This window comes from Besnoitia besnoiti, chromosome VI (genome assembly GCF_002563875.1).
Source record: "Besnoitia besnoiti strain Bb-Ger1 chromosome VI, whole genome shotgun sequence".
Lineage (NCBI taxonomy): Eukaryota > Apicomplexa > Conoidasida > Eucoccidiorida > Sarcocystidae > Besnoitia > Besnoitia besnoiti.
Genome location: NC_042361.1, coordinates 2,229,260 through 2,245,528, shown reverse-complemented (window position 1 = coordinate 2,245,528; position 16,269 = coordinate 2,229,260). Strand labels below are relative to the sequence as shown.

At 57.8% G+C, this 16,269-nt stretch overlaps 1 protein-coding gene across 1 annotated transcript in view; it reads left to right on the top strand.

The window, feature by feature from the left end:
- Positions 1-16,050, top strand: part of BESB_067260 (ATPase family associated with various cellular activities (AAA) domain-containing protein) — a gene marked incomplete at both ends in the record, with an annotated part of 41,559 nt that extends 25,509 nt beyond the window's left edge. The window contains 24 exons of the mRNA XM_029365119.1: positions 387-680; positions 884-1,474; positions 1,917-2,084; positions 2,555-2,711; positions 2,863-3,015; positions 3,491-3,572; positions 4,011-4,155; positions 4,439-4,630; positions 5,224-5,460; positions 5,730-5,945; positions 6,160-6,348; positions 7,084-7,233; positions 7,958-8,428; positions 8,943-9,236; positions 9,490-9,752; positions 10,132-10,416; positions 10,857-11,013; positions 11,552-11,822; positions 12,220-12,391; positions 12,687-12,958; positions 13,591-13,739; positions 14,187-14,443; positions 15,223-15,458; positions 15,947-16,050. Coding sequence (XP_029218702.1) covers positions 387-680; positions 884-1,474; positions 1,917-2,084; positions 2,555-2,711; positions 2,863-3,015; positions 3,491-3,572; positions 4,011-4,155; positions 4,439-4,630; positions 5,224-5,460; positions 5,730-5,945; positions 6,160-6,348; positions 7,084-7,233; positions 7,958-8,428; positions 8,943-9,236; positions 9,490-9,752; positions 10,132-10,416; positions 10,857-11,013; positions 11,552-11,822; positions 12,220-12,391; positions 12,687-12,958; positions 13,591-13,739; positions 14,187-14,443; positions 15,223-15,458; positions 15,947-16,050 — 5,505 coding nt within the window. The remainder of the gene's footprint in view (positions 1-386; positions 681-883; positions 1,475-1,916; positions 2,085-2,554; positions 2,712-2,862; positions 3,016-3,490; positions 3,573-4,010; positions 4,156-4,438; positions 4,631-5,223; positions 5,461-5,729; positions 5,946-6,159; positions 6,349-7,083; positions 7,234-7,957; positions 8,429-8,942; positions 9,237-9,489; positions 9,753-10,131; positions 10,417-10,856; positions 11,014-11,551; positions 11,823-12,219; positions 12,392-12,686; positions 12,959-13,590; positions 13,740-14,186; positions 14,444-15,222; positions 15,459-15,946) is intronic.
- Positions 16,051-16,269: the final 219 nt, after the last annotated feature.

Genomic DNA, 16,269 nt, shown 5'->3' with positions numbered 1-16,269 from the left:
GAGACTGCACGCGCGGGCCTAGCGCCAAGGCGTCTTCGCCGGCCGCATGCGCAGCGACGATCCAGAATCCAAAGAGGGGGTCGTTTGTTCGATGTCTGGACTTAGACCTGCGTGGCAGCCAGAGAGGGCACCGCGCACCCGCTGCGAGACGGAGCTCGGCCTCGGTACCCCGCTCCGAAGCCCGGCGGTCTTTCAGAGTTCTCTTCCATGCGACACCGAGAGACTACAGTGTGGCTGTCTCCTCGCTACTCTGTCTCGGTGAGCGTCGTGGTCCTTTCCTGGTGGCTTTCGTGGGGAACCATATGCGTAGCCCGGGTGGTTTCGAGACACCTAACTTGAGTTCTGAGGCCGCCCTTCTTCTGGGCCCTTCTTCTGTGGTGCTGCAGTTCGAGTTCACCGCCTCAGTGTCCGCCAGCGTCTCTTCGGCCTTCGCCGCTTCACTGGACGAGGATGCGCCTGCAGCGGCGCCCGCCACTTCGGCTGACGATGCGCAGGGCTGCGCCGCTCGAGCAGCGGCGGGGGGCACGTCTGTCCTCAGTCAGTTCCGCGAGTGCGAGAAGGCGTTTCTGCTTCGCTCGGGCTTGACGCAAGGCACCCCGACTGCCTTTTTCCTGACGGACTCGCAGATCCTCGACGCCGGCATGCTCGAAGATGTCAACGCCCTGCTCAGCACGGGCGAGGTGCGCCCAACGACTTGCACGCAGCTGCCGTCCCCCCTCCCCCCTCCCTCCCCTCTCCCCGCCCCCCCCGCGGCCAGCGCAGTGCAGCCCTCGAACAGAATACGCAGAGTCCAGCGTCGCTTCACGCTCAGGTGGAGGATTGATGGTTTACCGAGACGCACCTTCGGTGCATGCACCGGAGTCGCTCCGCTGCGTGCGTTCAGGTCCCTGGCGCGCTCGACCCCGACACCGTCGACTCGATTATTCAGGACTTGAGCCCGCTGGCGAAGGCGCAGCGTCTCGAGACGAGTCGTGACGGCCTTTTGCGACTGTTCCACGAGCGCGCGGCGCTGAATCTCCATGTCTTCCTTTGCATGTCGCCGGTGGGGTCGGGGCTGCGAGAGCGTCTCCGGTTGTTCCCTTCGCTTCTCTCCTGCTGCACGGTGAACTTCTTCGAGGCGTGGACGCCCGACGCGCTCTTCGAAGTTGCAAAGGACTTCTTCCTCTCACGCACCGCCGGCCTTGGGTCTTCGTCTGCCCCCCCGCCCACGTCCGCGACTCCAGTCTCTGCCGCCTGTCCTTCGCCGGCGAGCGCTGAAACCCGCAAAGAGGCGCGGGGCGCGGAGGGCGACAGAAGCTGGAAAGCCGAGCAGGGCGGCGAAAAAGGCCTGTCCGACGCAGACGCCGTCGCTGACCTGTGTGTGCAGTTCCACAAGTCTGCATGCGAGGCAGCCGACGAGTTCCTCGCGGTCCTGAAGAGGCCCGTCTACGTTACTCCGCAGAGCTTCCTCGACCTCCTTCGCCTCTCCCTGACAGTGAGCAGGACGGGGAAACAGCCGAAGGAAGCGAGAAAGACAAGACTAAACGAGGCACCGGGCGCGAGCACCGCAAGGGGGTGGCAAGAGGGAGGGGCGGGGGCTGGCATGGCCTGGCGCCACAGAGATCGAGAAGAATACTCTCTGAAACAGCGAACTCAAAAGCCGACATAGGTCGCGCCGTCTAAGGAGAGAGCGGAAGCGTCTTCTGTTGAGATAGAACTAGGATGTTCAACTAGACTAGAATCAGTAGTAATAGAGCCATGAGTATTTAAGCGTTCAGCTTGGTTTATGGATTTGCAAACCCCACTCTAAACAAATAAATGGGGGCGCAAGCGCCAGAGTATGTACGGGGCGAAAAACTCGGGCTTGACACACTTCCTCCTTTTCTGTCTGTTTCATAAGCCTGTTGTTTTGGGGTTCCGGTGGGCGCCTCTCTCAGCTCAAGAACGAACGCCGCGAGACGCTAGTGCGTCAGCGGTCGCTGCTGACGACTGGGCTTCTGAAGCTACGCCGAACCCACGAGGAAGTCGCGCGGCTCCGCCTGGAGCTCGAGCAGCTCGAGCCGACACTACAAAAGAAGAAAACCGAGTCTGAGCAGCTCCTTGTGGTAAGCAAACCGACCACGACTCGAGAGCCGACGCGCCGAAGCTCGCGCACCCAAAGCCTGAACTCTAAGCACTCAAGACAGGGCTCAACGCAGTACATCACGTGGTGAGAGAGCCTGGCTCCTCGTGGAATGGCTGCGAATTTCACGTTCTCCGTGAAAACTGTTTGTACCGTGAGAACCTGGTATGTAGCCCCAGCAACGGTTAAACTATGGAAGAGAGTCGAGTGTCTTCTCACCGTGGGGATTTTTCTCGTTTTCCCTTTCTTCGTTCGAGGGCCGCTCAGTACGGAGCCTAGAGAACCGTCGTCCCCGTTTCAGGATCTACTGCGCCTGGCGCCCTTCTCTCTTCCGCTTGTGCCCGGCCTCCGTGAGCGTCTCGGATTTTGACACTTTCTCACTCGTTCCATCTCGCGTGTATTTTACTGCCTGGAGGCCCCTTGACACCGAGCGGACGTCTCTTCTCTTCTCAGACGGTGGAACGCGACCGTGCCGCGGCCTTCAGCGAGCGAGAGAAAGTCGCCGAGGAGAGAAAAGGCGTAGCCGAGCAGCAACACGAAGTTGCGCTGCTTCAGGCCGACGCGCAGAAAGACCTTGAAAAAGCAATGCCTGCACTCGAAGCCGCCTTAGGTAACTCATTCTCCACCGCGCAACGCATGTGGAATGCCTCGGCTTGACATCGGACTCCCCACGGCTCCCTTCACAAAGCCGCTCAGCTGCCTCCGAGCCTGACTCGCATGCACCGCTTTTCTTATTTTCTTGATTGTCTCGCACTTGGTAGCATCGCTGGATGCCCTGGACAAGAAAGACCTGACGGAGTTGAAGTCGTTTGCAAAGCCCCCGCCGCTGGTCGTCGCGACGATGGAGATCGTGAACATTCTGCTCGGCGAGAAGCCCGACTGGGATACAGCTCGAAAAGTCCTCTCAGACACAGGTGACCAACGCTGGCAGGAGCCAAGATAAAAACGCATGCCGCTACTAATATACGTATATATGGGCGCAAGTGTATGCAACCGGGCTCTTCAGTGTCCTCCTTCACATATGCGCACCTCTGTGCAGGCACATGTGCTCACGGCCTTGCAATAGTAGTTGCACCTGCTCTGTTCCTATGCATATATAGTACATGTAAGGTATATATCTCGTAGGCAATGGCATATTGTGCTCGCGGCACCCTCCGTGCTTCATATCTATATATATATATATATATATTTACATGGATGGAAATGTCAGTATATATGTAGGTACACAGAAAGATACATATGTGCATTCGTACATACGTAGACGTGATTTTTGCAGCGTCCTGTCACGGATGGGAGGGCATCAAGGCAAGAAGCAGCTCGGGGGCTGAGCTGTTTTTTGTGTTCTAAAGTGCTTCGCTGGTCTGTGGCTGCATCGTCCCGTCTGCACAGCGCTCATGGCGAAACTGAAAAACTATGACAAAGATCACATTCCCCCTGCGCTGATGAAGAAGCTCGACAAACTCCTTCAGAGGTCAGCTGGCATAGGCGCCGCCGCTGCAGATGCGAATCTCCGCACATGTCAGTGCCGTCCTCTGCCTACGTCGATTCGCCCGTGTCCGGCCGAATACTACACCCTAATCATGCGAAGGATGAAAGGCAGCTTCTGTCAATAAGCTGTGTCCACGCATTACATATACGAGTGTGCCTGCGGCCTCGAACTCCGGAATGCATGGACTCGGGATAGCAGGCTGGCGCTTGTGGGGACTTGCATGGGCACCTAGGTCTACATCCCCGTCGTTGTGACCGTTTATAAGCCTCTTCGGCCGTATCCTGATGTCCACGCGTCTGCTGAGTCAGGCACAGCCCAGCGTTTTCCGCTACCCTTACTATGGCAAGCTACTTGCACGCCCAGAAACCATGCAGTTGTTCACGTTTTCGGATACACGAGCGCTAGCGTTCCGTTTCGCAGGCCGGACTACACGCCCGAGCAAGTCGGCAAGCAGTCGGTCGCTGCGATGTCGCTCTGCCTGTGGACGTTGGCAATCCAGAACTACGCCAAGGTGGCGCGTGAGGTCCTCCCGAAGCGCGAAAAGCTTGACACGATGAACGAGATGGTAGGCGCCCGTCAGAGGCTCGCCGCCCTTCGCTCCCGGTTTGCGCCTCGTCTCTGGGCTTCGCTGCGTCTGACGGCAGTTTCTCTCATCTCTCACGACGCGTGGCTTGCCTTTCGGGGTGCCTCCCCGCCCTGCAGCGGGAGCCGCAGCTCGATTCCGCTTTGGTTGTTCTCCTCTTTCTCCTCCAGCGTCATGCTCTTTTCTTTTCGCGAAAGAGCTTCTCTGTCGCTTGCCCTGCGATTCCGTTAGCAGGGCTGTTCCCCATGTTGCGCTCTTTTTTCAGCTTGCCAAGGCGAATCGCCAGCTTGAAGCCGCGGAGGGAAAGTTGGAGCAAGTCATGGAGAAAGTCCGCTTGACGGAGGGTCGTCTCGCGAAGCTCAACGAAGAAAAGGCGATACTGCTAAAGGAAACGTCGCTCTGTCAGCTGCGCCTCGAACGAGCCGGCATCCTTACCTCCGGACTGGCAGATGAAGCGGTGAGTAACGAAACAACGACGCAAGAGCTGAGACATGCAACGCGACCTGCGCACTGACGCCAGTTGCGTGGATCCACGCCACACTGAAGGACACATTTCGGATCCTCAGTGTGCATGGTTTGTGCACCGCGTACAACGTTTGATAAGGCCAACATACACGCGTCGGCGTCGTGGTGCAAAAGAGGCACATTCCTCGTCTGCTTCGTCCTTCTCTCGCCCGGTGATACCGGTTCGCGCTCTCTCGGGCGTGTACGCGTCTTTAGGTGGAGGCTTCTGCTGGCGCGTTGCGCGGCCTTTTCTCGGTTTTGCACTTATCAGCTTTCTCTATTTCTCTCTCTTCCTTTCTCTTTCACTTTCTTCCTTTCTCTTTCACTGTCTTCCTTTCTCTTTCACTTTCTTTCTCTCTCTTTGTCTTCCTCTCTCTTCCTCTCTTTTTCTTCCTTTCTTTTTTTCTTTCTTCCTTTCTCTTTCTCCTTCTTCCTCTTTCTCTTCCTCTCTCTTTCTCTCTCCTCTTTTCCTTTTCTCTTTCTTCATCTCTCCTTCTCTTCCTCTCTCTTCCTCTCTCTTTCTCCATCTCTCTGCTCGCCCCGCAGGTGCGGTGGACGGAGACGGTTGCGCTGCTGGAGACGCAGATGCGGCTCGTGGCGAGCGACGCGTTGCTCTCTGCGGCCTCCATCTGCTACGCGAGTCCATTCTCCGGTCGCTTCAGAGACAAGCTCGCGGAGGCTTGGCTCGACGCAGTGCGGGCCGCCGGCCTCGAGTGCGCCGCCGCCTTCAGCCTCACCGATGTGCTCTCAGACCCGATCGAGCTCCGCGACTGGGACTTGCAGGTAAAACACAGATCGCGCCTTTCTGAAGATATGTGTGCGTACGTGAGTGCGGCGAGATGGAGCTCGGCGCATCACCCTCGGATATGGCTGCGGTGTCTCTGCCAACGAATCTGCGAGTCGATCACGGGAAACGACCGCGTCTCCGCAACGCTGAGACGCCTTCCCGCTGGTCCGTTCGACGTGCGACTCTGTCCGGTGTCTCGGTGTTTTTTCCCATCTTTTCGACCGACCGATGAGGCAGCTGTGCTGCGGCTTCGTCTGCGTTGCAGGGCCTCCCTAGCGACCGAACCTCGCAAACCAGCGGCGTGCTCGTGAGCTGCGCGACTCGGTTAGGGCGATCGCCGCTGCTCATCGATCCTCAGCAGCAGGCGAAGCACTGGATCAAAAACCGCGAGGCGGAGAACTGCTTGAAAGTCACCACGCTCTCGCACGCCAAACTGCACACGATTCTTGCCTCCGCCGTCCGCGTCGGGCAGCCGGTGCTGGTGAGTTTTGGGTGGTCAAAAAAATCGAAGTTCCGCCTCCAACTTTTTTATCCCAGGTGGCGCCACAGGGGGCGTGTGCGCTGCCTGGGGCGGCGATTCGCCCACGTTTTTTCTGCGGCTCTCACACACCTCTCGAATTAGGCCGCGCCCCCCCCCCTGCCCTTCCCCCCTCCCCCCCCCATTGAACCGCGGGGCTCCGGTGTCGCGCGTTCAGATCGAAGACATAGGCGAGACGCTTCCGCCGCTGTTGGACGCGGTTCTCCTGAGGCCGCAGGCGCGTCCGAGAGGCTCACCAGTGCGCATTCGGCTGGCTGAGCAAGAAATCGAAGTCGATGAGCGCTTCGCGCTCTTCCTCTCGACCAAGCTGGCGAACCCCCACTATCTCCCTGAAGTCGCTCTCAAGGTAAGCCCGTGCGGCGAGGCACTCAAGACAGAGTCGCGCCGACGGTAAAAGTCACACAACCCCCTTTTTGAGTCCACACATCTTCAGGGCTTGGTTCATGCAGATCCATGGATGGCCTGGGATTCAGACAGAGGCGCGTACGTGAAGTGTAAAAGTCCGTACCAAGTAGATAAACTCAGAGCAGCGCCAGGCGGTTCGCGGAGCCTTTGCAAGGGCCTAGGGTCTTTACGCACTGCGTTGACGCGTTTTGGGAAACGTTGCGAGCCCGAAAGAGATGCCTGAGGCGTCAAAGCTTTGAAGAAGTTACGCTCCTAGTGATTTACGTATACTTACATATTTAGAGATGCCTTCGTGCGAGTGTGCAGCACGTAGAGATGTCACGGGGTTATACCTCGTAGCGCACCTGTGTGCGTAGCTTCTAGTCCCGGGGAAGACAGCTCTTGTGTCAGCGTCTGTTGCTCCTACCTTCTCAATTACACGCATTTGAATACTCGTATGTTTTCTAAACACTTGCAGTGCACGCTTATTACGTACTCCTTGCCGCTCCCAACCAGTCCATTCACACCTACATGCATATATATATATATATATATATATATGGATGAGGAGTATGTTGTATATAGTTTCGTATTTCTTTAAGCTACCTACATATGGACAGACATATGCATGCAGCCGAAATCGGTAGGCCCGTATATAGCGAGAGTGCGTTGGGTTGGGTGGCGACTGACTGCTCAGGTGATGCTGGTGAACTTCACCGTGACGCCGGAGGGCCTGCAGCAGCAGCTGCTGACGGAAGTCGTTCGCCACGAGATCCCCGACACCCAGAAGCGCAGCACCGAGACACTCGTCCAGATCACCAAAGACAAGCGCGCCCTGAAGCACCTGGTGCGTTGAGGCGCTTCCTTCCCGACTGAGCACCTTTTTTTCGACGCGCGCTTCCTTATCGCTAGCATCTTGATGTCAAAGCAGCGGAAGGCTTGTGGTTTAGACTGTAAAAACGGTCCCAAGAATGAATCTGCCATAGACTTTCTTGAAAGGCGCTATATGCGCGGCCAAATGTGAATCACGCATGCAAAGTTCAAACCTCCCGTGAAACCCATTGAGAAAAAGAGGCCGGTTTTTCCTACCATCGTTCATGGCACACAGGACCGCAGACGAGCCCAGTTTCAGTTTGAAAAGCTGTGTGGGGCACCGAGGCGACTGGGGACCTTCCTGCGCCGTCAACGCCTCGCTGCCAGTCTCCTCTCAATCATGTTTTTCCACAGCCTGGATCTCTTCTCATGGATAGACGGCTGCATTCCTCCATGATGAAATGGGGGACCCTCAGGCCTGAAGCGAGCTGAGGGACGCGATCGACTCAAGATATATATGCATGCATCGCGCAGTGATTCTCTCCACGCACCGGCAGATGTGGGTGTGCGTCGAGATCAATGCGTTCCTCGACCTTCCCGCCCAGCCAGCTCACGGGGCTCTGCTCTTGGGCGGGCCTCCATTTCTTGCATGCAAATGTATTTGGATTTGTACGTACTCCTGTATGGTGAGGTGCGTTAGGTTGAGTCTATTTCGGTGGCGCCGCGGCGCGCCTGTGTCCCTTTGTTTTGCCGTATAGGAAGAAGTGATCCTGCAGCTGTTGTCTGAAGCCGGTAGCAACATCCTGGACGACGAGAAGGTGATTGAGGCTCTACATCAGTCGCGCACGACGGCGGAGAGCGTTGCGCGGCGTCTGCGGGAGGCTGAGACCATTCTGGGCGATGTGCATCGTGCGCGGAGCTTTTATGCGCCTGTGGCGTTTCGCGGCTCACTTCTGTTTTTCGTTGTCACGCGCCTGAGCGACGTCGAGCCGATGTATCAGTACGCGCTGGAGTTCTTCATGCAGGTCTTCCGCGACACACTGAAGCGCGCGAGCGCTTCACCGCGCGCTGCCTCGCTGCATGACCGCGTGAACTCGCTCCTTGCAGACGTTACGAAATCCATCTTTGAAAGCGTCGCGAGAGGGCTCTTCGACGCGCACAAACTCGTCTTCGCCTTCCTCGTCGCCGTGGAAATTCTCAAACAAGAAGCAGCCGAATTCCGCCGCGACGTAAGGCAACACCCGCCCTAGTGCGCAACGAGTTATGCGCAGGCCTCTAGGGTTGCGTATTCAACAAGGCAGCGCCGACATGACGGGAAGGGACCGGGCTCTTCCAACTGCATCTCATACACACGCAGATGCATATACATGTATATGTATATGTATACGTATGGGCGCCGTGAGGCAGATCGTTTCCGGAGTTCGTGTACTAGGGGGGCATCTGGTCGTCTGGCGCTTGGTGCGTCCCAGGAGCACTTTGTGCTTGTCGTAGCCTCTCAGGAGGTATCCGCCTTGATGGCGGTGTCACCGCCTGTAGACGTAAAGATATAATTATATGCGTATGTGTGCCTTGCATGTAAAGATCTTTGCTTGTGTGGACCCGGCAAGCGTGCAGTTGTGTGTATCCTGAAGAGGCCCGCGCGTCGCCGCATCTTTGAAGATCCCTCTTTCCGGACAAAAGTGCAGCCTGCCTTTCCTCTGAAGCAGAATTTCTCAATTGTCGGGTCATTTCGCTTCCTGACAGGCATGGCAACTTATTCTTCGGGGCTTTCCGAGCGTCAGCGAAGCGGTTGTACCCGAGAATCCGCTACCTGCACTGATCTCGGAGCCGGAGTGGAAGCACGTCTTCGCGCTGCAGGACTTGGAAGTTTTCGCGGGCCTCTGCGAGCACGTGCGAAGGCACAGAGAGGCCTGGGCGCTGTGGCTTGAAGGCGACATGAAAGTCCTCGAAACGCCGTTTCCCTTTCCAGATGGCGAGACGGACGAAGGAAAGGTCTTCCTCAGGCTTCTACTCGTCAGGGCGCTGCGCAGCAGACTGGTAAGCAGCGGACACGGGGGGCGGGTCCAGAGGCCCGCGGCGCTGACTGCGCAGATCCTCTTCAGAGATCCTCGCAGCGCAGCCAAGCACGAAGACGCGGTCGTGCGATGCCAGCCACTGATCTGAGTCCGAGCGCATCGACGCACTATGCCGGCGCGGCGCGCTCACGGGTGTGTGTGCACCTTCAGACTTCCTCGCGCGCGGGATCCTAAGGTTGAGGTTTCAGCCGATTTCTCTGCGGGTTCGTTTCCAGGTCATCTCTGCAGTTCGGGACCTCGTCGTGAAGGTGTTGGGCTCTGAGTTCATCGACTTTAGTGCGCCTCATTTTGAAGACATTTTCGCAGCGACCTCCCACCGCACGCCACTGCTCTACATCCTCTCGCCCGGCGTCGACCCCACGGCCGGGCTCTTCAAATTCGCGCGCGAAAAAGGCCTGCGGGAGGGGGGGCTCCACAGCATCTCTCTAGGCAGGGGACAGGGACCCCGTGCGTCTCGCATTCTCGAAGCCGCGATGAGGTGAGGGCTGCTCTTCGCATGGCATCCTCCTCTGCAGACCGGCAGGGTGTGGCTGCCGGCAATTCGGCTTCGCCAACCTCCTCAGAGGCATCCGAGAACCAGCGGCTGTTGTGAAGCCGTACAGATGTGTGAGCATGCAAAGACACTTCGTGCAAAGCCTTCCTTTGCGGCGAAATCTGCCTGCACTTCGATAGGGATGACACACACATATATACGTGCATCTGTCCCCAACTGCAAACCTGAGTACAGTGCAGTGTTGCACAGAGAGGCGAGATGAAGGGGTATTCGGCGAACGGGAGAAGGCGCGTCTAGAGACATCTGAGTCGCGTTGGGGCGTGCGCGTTTTCTCCCGCTGCCGGTCGTGCTCATCTTTCCTCAGAGACGGCAGCTGGGTTCTGCTTCAGAACTGTCACCTGGCGAAGAGTTGGATGCCGGCGCTGGAAAGTTTCTTAGTTTCTCTGGCTGAGGCCCCTGAGATCCCTCCGGCTTCTCCGGTCTCCGCGTCGCCGGGCGCTGCGTCGACGCAGACCGCGCGAGACAAAGACGCCTCCGCGGTTGCGTCCTCCTTTCGCCTCTTCTTGACGTCCATGCCGGCGCCTTACTTCCCCGTGCCCGTGCTCCAGAACTGCCTCAAAGTCACTGTGGAAGCCCCCAGTGGAATCCGGTATGCAGCCGCGAGTCCGCAGCTCCAGTGCTGCATATGCATAGGACGCGAGCGGCGGGCACTCAGGGGCCCGCGTGGCACCGACCAAATCGGTGGCAAAGAGCCGTCAGCGCTTTTCCGCCCTCGCGAGCACGTATCCCGGGTTTGGGCGGCAACCCGCTCACGCATACAACTGTGTGGGGGCGTGTGTGTGTGAGGACGTCTGTATGACTGGTCAGACATATTTGAGCAGAGATCAATGGAGATACAGTATATTTCAAGGCGGCCCTGGCATCACTGCAGAACTCCCAATCCCAGTCAACTTGCGACAGTCGTGCGTTGTATGATCCGGATCTGACTTTCCAGATGCACTTTCGGCTTCTACCTATTGTGCTAGTAAACGAGACATGTCTTCGAGGTATCCAAATATATGCATCTTTCGCTTCTGTGTGGCTGCGCAGAGCGCACCTGAAGCGCGCGATTTCAAATTGCTCTCAGGAAGACCTAGAGGTGTTTGGGCGCGCGCAAGAAGGCGTGCCAGCTTCTGACTGCGGTGGAAAAGCCGACGCATGGACACGTGTTCGGTTTTCACTTCAGTTCTTGCACGCTATTGTTCAGGTACGGGCGTATTATTCTGTTAACCAGTAGCGGGCGATGGACGCAAGCTTCTGATCTACCGTAACTTTCTTTCCAGTTCCTTTCGCTACATGAAAGACGGCGCTCCACGCACACGAGGAACAGGCCCTCAACGTGTCCCCACCGGGCGAGCGCAACTGGGGACATGGCGCCGCGACCGCTAGTCGGGCTCCAGGGGGGCTCCTGCACACTCGCTCTGGTGGCTCGTCGTTGTCCCTAAGCGGAGAGCTCCAGCAGCGCCTCGCTATCTGTCTCCCCAAGTCCGCCTCTCAAAATCGGTAGCGGCTGTGGATTTCGTCCCGTCTCTTCTTCAGGCGGCCTTTTTTTGTCGCTTTTCTTGCTACATTGAACGCGAAGAGTGCGGGGGTGAGCATTTCCAGTCGCGGGTGTGGCAGCCCTCTCTGGTGGGTGTTTCATCAAGCGTTTCATGTAGCGAAGGCTTTGGCCTGGCTACCGCGTTTTGTGAGTCTGCGGAAAGTCTTTGCAGGGTAGTTTTCCCTTCTTTCGTTGTCTGTTGTAGGAGAGGCGGACGTTCGGGTCGCTAGGCTGGAACGTCGCCTACCAGTTCACAGAGAGCGACCTGGAGGCGTCGGTCGTTCTGTGCAAAAGTCTTTTCGAGCATCAAGAGAAAGTCGAGGAGTTCGACTTTCTGCCCCTCCAGTACCTCGTCGGAAACATCAACTACGGAGGCCGCGTTACCGACGAGTGGGACAGGAGATGCCTGGAAAACCTGCTCTCCCTCTACGTCTCACCTGAAGTTGTTCTCGAAGACGATGCGCTGTCGCACCTCGGTGAGTTAAAACGTATATCCAGAGAATGAACCGCCAGAGGGCAGAAGCGCCGTCTAGCTAGGAGTTGGACATTTTGAGCACATGCTGAGACTCCTGTGCGCGAACCTGCGAAGTAGAGCGAGCCTCATGTATGCTCTCCAAGACCGGAGGTGGCGCCGGAATCGCCGCTTCCTGAAGAGCGGAAATGCACTTGGAAATGAGAGCTTTCGTATTCGAGACAACCCGGAAGTGGGTGGAAATTGTTGGTCTCGTCCGCCTTTCAGCGCGCATCGCCCCTCAGAGGTACTCGACTGGTTTTTGTTTCTCGAACGCACCCGCAGAAGAGGAGTCATATGGGGAGCGCCGCCGGAAAACATCACTTTTACAGCTGTTGTCTCCTGTTCTCCCTGCTTCTCAGGTCTGCAGCGGATCCCGTTTGCGGGCTCGCTCGACGCTCTGCATCGCTACGTAGAGACTCTGCCGGCGGAGGACAAGCCCGGGGTCTTCGGCTTGCACCCGAATGCCACATTGCGTCTTCGCCAAGAGCAAGGCAACGCGCTCATTCAGACGGTCCTGTCAGTTGCCTCCCGGTGCGATACTGGACGCTGCTAGGCTCGGAAGCTTTCTCACTGTACACACTCGTGTATGCCAGTCTTCGCTTAGCGAACAGGTCGCGCGTATGCATACATGTCTATATATGTATATATACAACTACATATCTATGCATATAGTGCAGCTGGGTCGAGTGGCGCCTTCGAACGTGTCGCATCTGGGTTTTTGAGATTCTCCGCTCTGTGGGGAGTTCGTGTGTTCCTCCGCGTGTCTCAGCTCTCTGTACTACCACAGCTACCTCGATTCTTCACTGGGTATTGCTGATGTCCTCAGGGAAAGTGCCTTGGCGTCGCCAGCGGGAGCGGCGCCGCCAGACGATCAAGCCCTACAAATGGCTCTCCTCATGAAGCAGAAACTGCCGCCTCCCCTCAAGTGTCGCTCGGCCTTACTGGAGATTCCCTCGAAGCTCGAAGACCATCCGCTCGCTCTGGCGGGCCCTCGAGCTGCTGGAAGGGACTTGCGACGCGCGGAAGGAGCTGGGGCCAGCTCCGGGCGGCGAGGCGCATCTGCTGAAACGAAATCGGTTGAGAAGCCGAATTCGATGGGTGAGCGCACTGCTGAATCGCTAATCTCGTCATACGCAGAGTTTTCGAGGGCGGTCGCGCCGAGCTGCGCTAACCAGGTAACGCAACGACTCACCACACCCCTAGGACGACAAATCCTCACCCCTAGACTCTACCCACGTCTAGAGGGTTTTTATCCGCGTGTGGGACGAGCGGCGGGAACGTTGCGGCAAGCGAAACGCGCGCGGATCGACTGTGGAGTTGGAGACGCAGATGAAGGCGAAGATGCGAACAGATGTATGGCAGAGAGAGGCAGCGCTACAGGCAAATTCACACTGGGAACTAAATCAGTGTCAACTGTCCCCAGTCAGTTGCCGAGAGCTGGAGAGCAAGAATACCGCATGCCTGATGAAGGAGAGCGAGGGCAGAGAATAAATCACCGCTTACTGCGTGCGGTGAAGCGCACCCACCACAGAAGCAGAAGAATCCCAAGAGACTTCACCAGGACGCATGGAGAGTCGGTTTCTGTCCGGAAGAGTCCACAGAGATTAGAGCGGAGGTTCAGGTTTTTGTGGCTCGCGGGCACCCCGGCGAGGCGTTCTGAGGCAAGCCTCGTGTGACCGGCAAGCTCCACCCTACTTTTTGTGGCTGTCTGGGGTGGCGTTTCTCCTTAGAGGCATTTCTGCTGCAGGAAACAGAACGTTTCAACGCGCTCATCAGCTTCGTGGGGCAGTCGTTGCATCAGCTTGAGCTCGCCCTCCGCGGCCTCACGGCAATCAACACGGAGCTCGACGACATGCACAAGGCCCTCGCGAATAACCAGGTCAGCACATGCCGTGGACGCCTCCTGCGCGCGCCGCGGCGCGCGCTCTCAGAAAGGGGAGAAGCAGGAGCGACGCGGCCATTAGCAGCCACCCCTCGAACCGCCGCGAGCGTGTGGGGGGGCGTCCACAGTCTCCGCGGGGAGCTGGGCAGACAGCGAGAGTTGCAAGCAAGCTGTACGCCGTCGCGTTTGGCCCGGACTCCTGGAATGCAACTCCAGTTTTCGAAGCCGGGCGCGGCCGACGGGCCTAGTCCTCTCTGACGCCTGCACCCGCTCTCTCGAGTGTGTCTGCCACACTGGCGCAGGTGGACTGACAGTGACAGCTCTGGCGCCTGCGAAAAAGGTCGGCGGGGCGTCTGGCGCCAGCGAGGCCCTCACGGGCGGCCTCCTGACCCGAGAGACGCAGAGGCAACTTCTTTGAATGTCCGCCTCTGCGCTATCTCTCAGGTCCCGCCCCTGTGGGCTGCTCAGGCGTATCCGTCGCTCAAGGCGCTGGGCAGCTGGTACGAGGACTTCTTGCGGCGCGTCGCGGTCCTGAGGCAGTGGGCGGAGAGCGAGAAGCTGCCAGTCGCATTTTGGCTGTCAGGCTTTTTCTTCCCGCAAGGTTTCCTCAACTCGGTGCTGCAGCACTATGCCAGAAAGACGTCTGTCCCAGTCGCCGACATCGGATTCAATTTCGGTGTCGCAGGCACATGCACGCCAGAGTAGGGGCCCAGGCGCGCGCTAGGGGGAGGGCCTCAAGTCGCTTCGCCCCAGACAGACCGGCGAAACGGGGGCCGCGGATGCGAGCCCGTAGCGAGCGGTCGGCGAGTCCTGCGAAGCAGCCAGGCACGCCTCCGCCTTTTTCACTCTGAAAGCATTGAGCCAGCCGGAGAGCGAGGCCTCGCTCGCACGTGGTCACCGAGGATATCGGGCGGGCGCTAGGGCGTCGCAGCCCCGAACGCGCTGACTCACAGTTGACACACGACCCAGCCAGTTGCACTCGCGGGCTTGCGGAGAGGGAACCACGGGACGGCGCAGTGTCGTTGCAGCTGCACTCAGCGAGACGCTCTATGAAAACGCGGAAAAACGCGACAGGACATATCTCAGAATCGTGCACAGAAGCAGGTCAGCACGCTCCTGAGCCCGCTGCCACGCGAGGCAAGCAACACGTAAAACGCCACGCCTAGCACTCTCACATGATGTACTCTCTTTGAAATTCATCACTTTGGCACGTTGAAGTCCGCGTCATTCCCGCGCTCCCTTCGCAAGTGCAGCTACGTATGACAGTTATTATGAGCATCTCCTTGACCTCTCCAAGGCTGGAGCATTCCCTTGCTTCCCAGTCAGGTAGATACACCCTCACGGGGGCGCATGTGACCCGAACGAGCCTCGTGTTTGTTCATCTTCACGCAGGCGCAGTGTGCGCTTACCAGGCCTGGGCATTGTACAACTTCTCAGTCAGCGGTGTGTTGATCGACTCGTGTGTGCGCGGAAAATGCAGGGAGCTACCTGATGAAGCGGACGCAGAGGATGGCTGCTATGTGTATGGTCTCTACATCGACGGAGCTCGTTGGAACGCCGAAAGAGAAATCCTCGACGACCAGATGCCCGGTGTCGTTCACGATGTTTTCCCGCCGATTTTGCTCCAGCCGCGCATCCAGCCGGCCCTGCGAGAAGAAGATTACAGCTGTCCTGTGTATAAGACGATGAGCCGCGCAGGTGTGCTCTCTTCAACCGGTAAACCACGACACACACTTCAGTGAAGTAGCTCGCGAGGCGCCGAGTCCGATGTTGCACTGTCGCTTGCTTCGTCTGAGAAAGGTAGGAACAGGATCACCTTAGCCCTCAGCCGCAATCGTGTTAATCAAACTCAGCGGGGCAGATCAATGTACCTGAAGGATACGCGAGAAACACGCAATCTCGGAACGTCGCGATTCTGCGGTTCTTCGGCTCCCCCAACATGAAGAGTCGTTTTTGACGTGCAGGTAGCATAGTGGAATCCAGTGCATACTTGAAAAACCTACAAGCGCACGCCCGCCGTCTCCGTTACGGCCTCCCACCTTGAAAGAGTCTAAACTGCAGACAGCACAGGTGGGCAGCGAGGATGTCCGTCCAGAAGCTAAGCAAAAAGGCATTGCAGGTCCAGTCGCTTTGCGTAATGGGACGCGTGCTTGCGAACTCTGTGTCTGCGGCCTGTCTGCGACGGCCGGCGATATGCGCAACAGGTCACTCAACCAACTGCGTCGTCGCCGTTGACCTTCCAACGGATCAACACCCGAGCAAGTGGGTTCTCAGAGGGGCTGCTTTGGTTTGTTCTGTCGAGGACTGAAACAAGGCTCTTGGTGGAGACCAGATTTGTGCTCCAGCGAGAAGCGACCTGGACGCCCACCTAACGAAGGCTCGCGATCATACGTCGCCTCTGCGAATGTGTAAGACTCGCCAGCGCTCCTGGTAAATACAGGCGGCACGCGTCAACGGAGCACTTGTTAAAACAAACCAGCAGTCTCTTCGTCTTGTGCAGAGCCGCAAACCCCATCGTAAAGCTAGG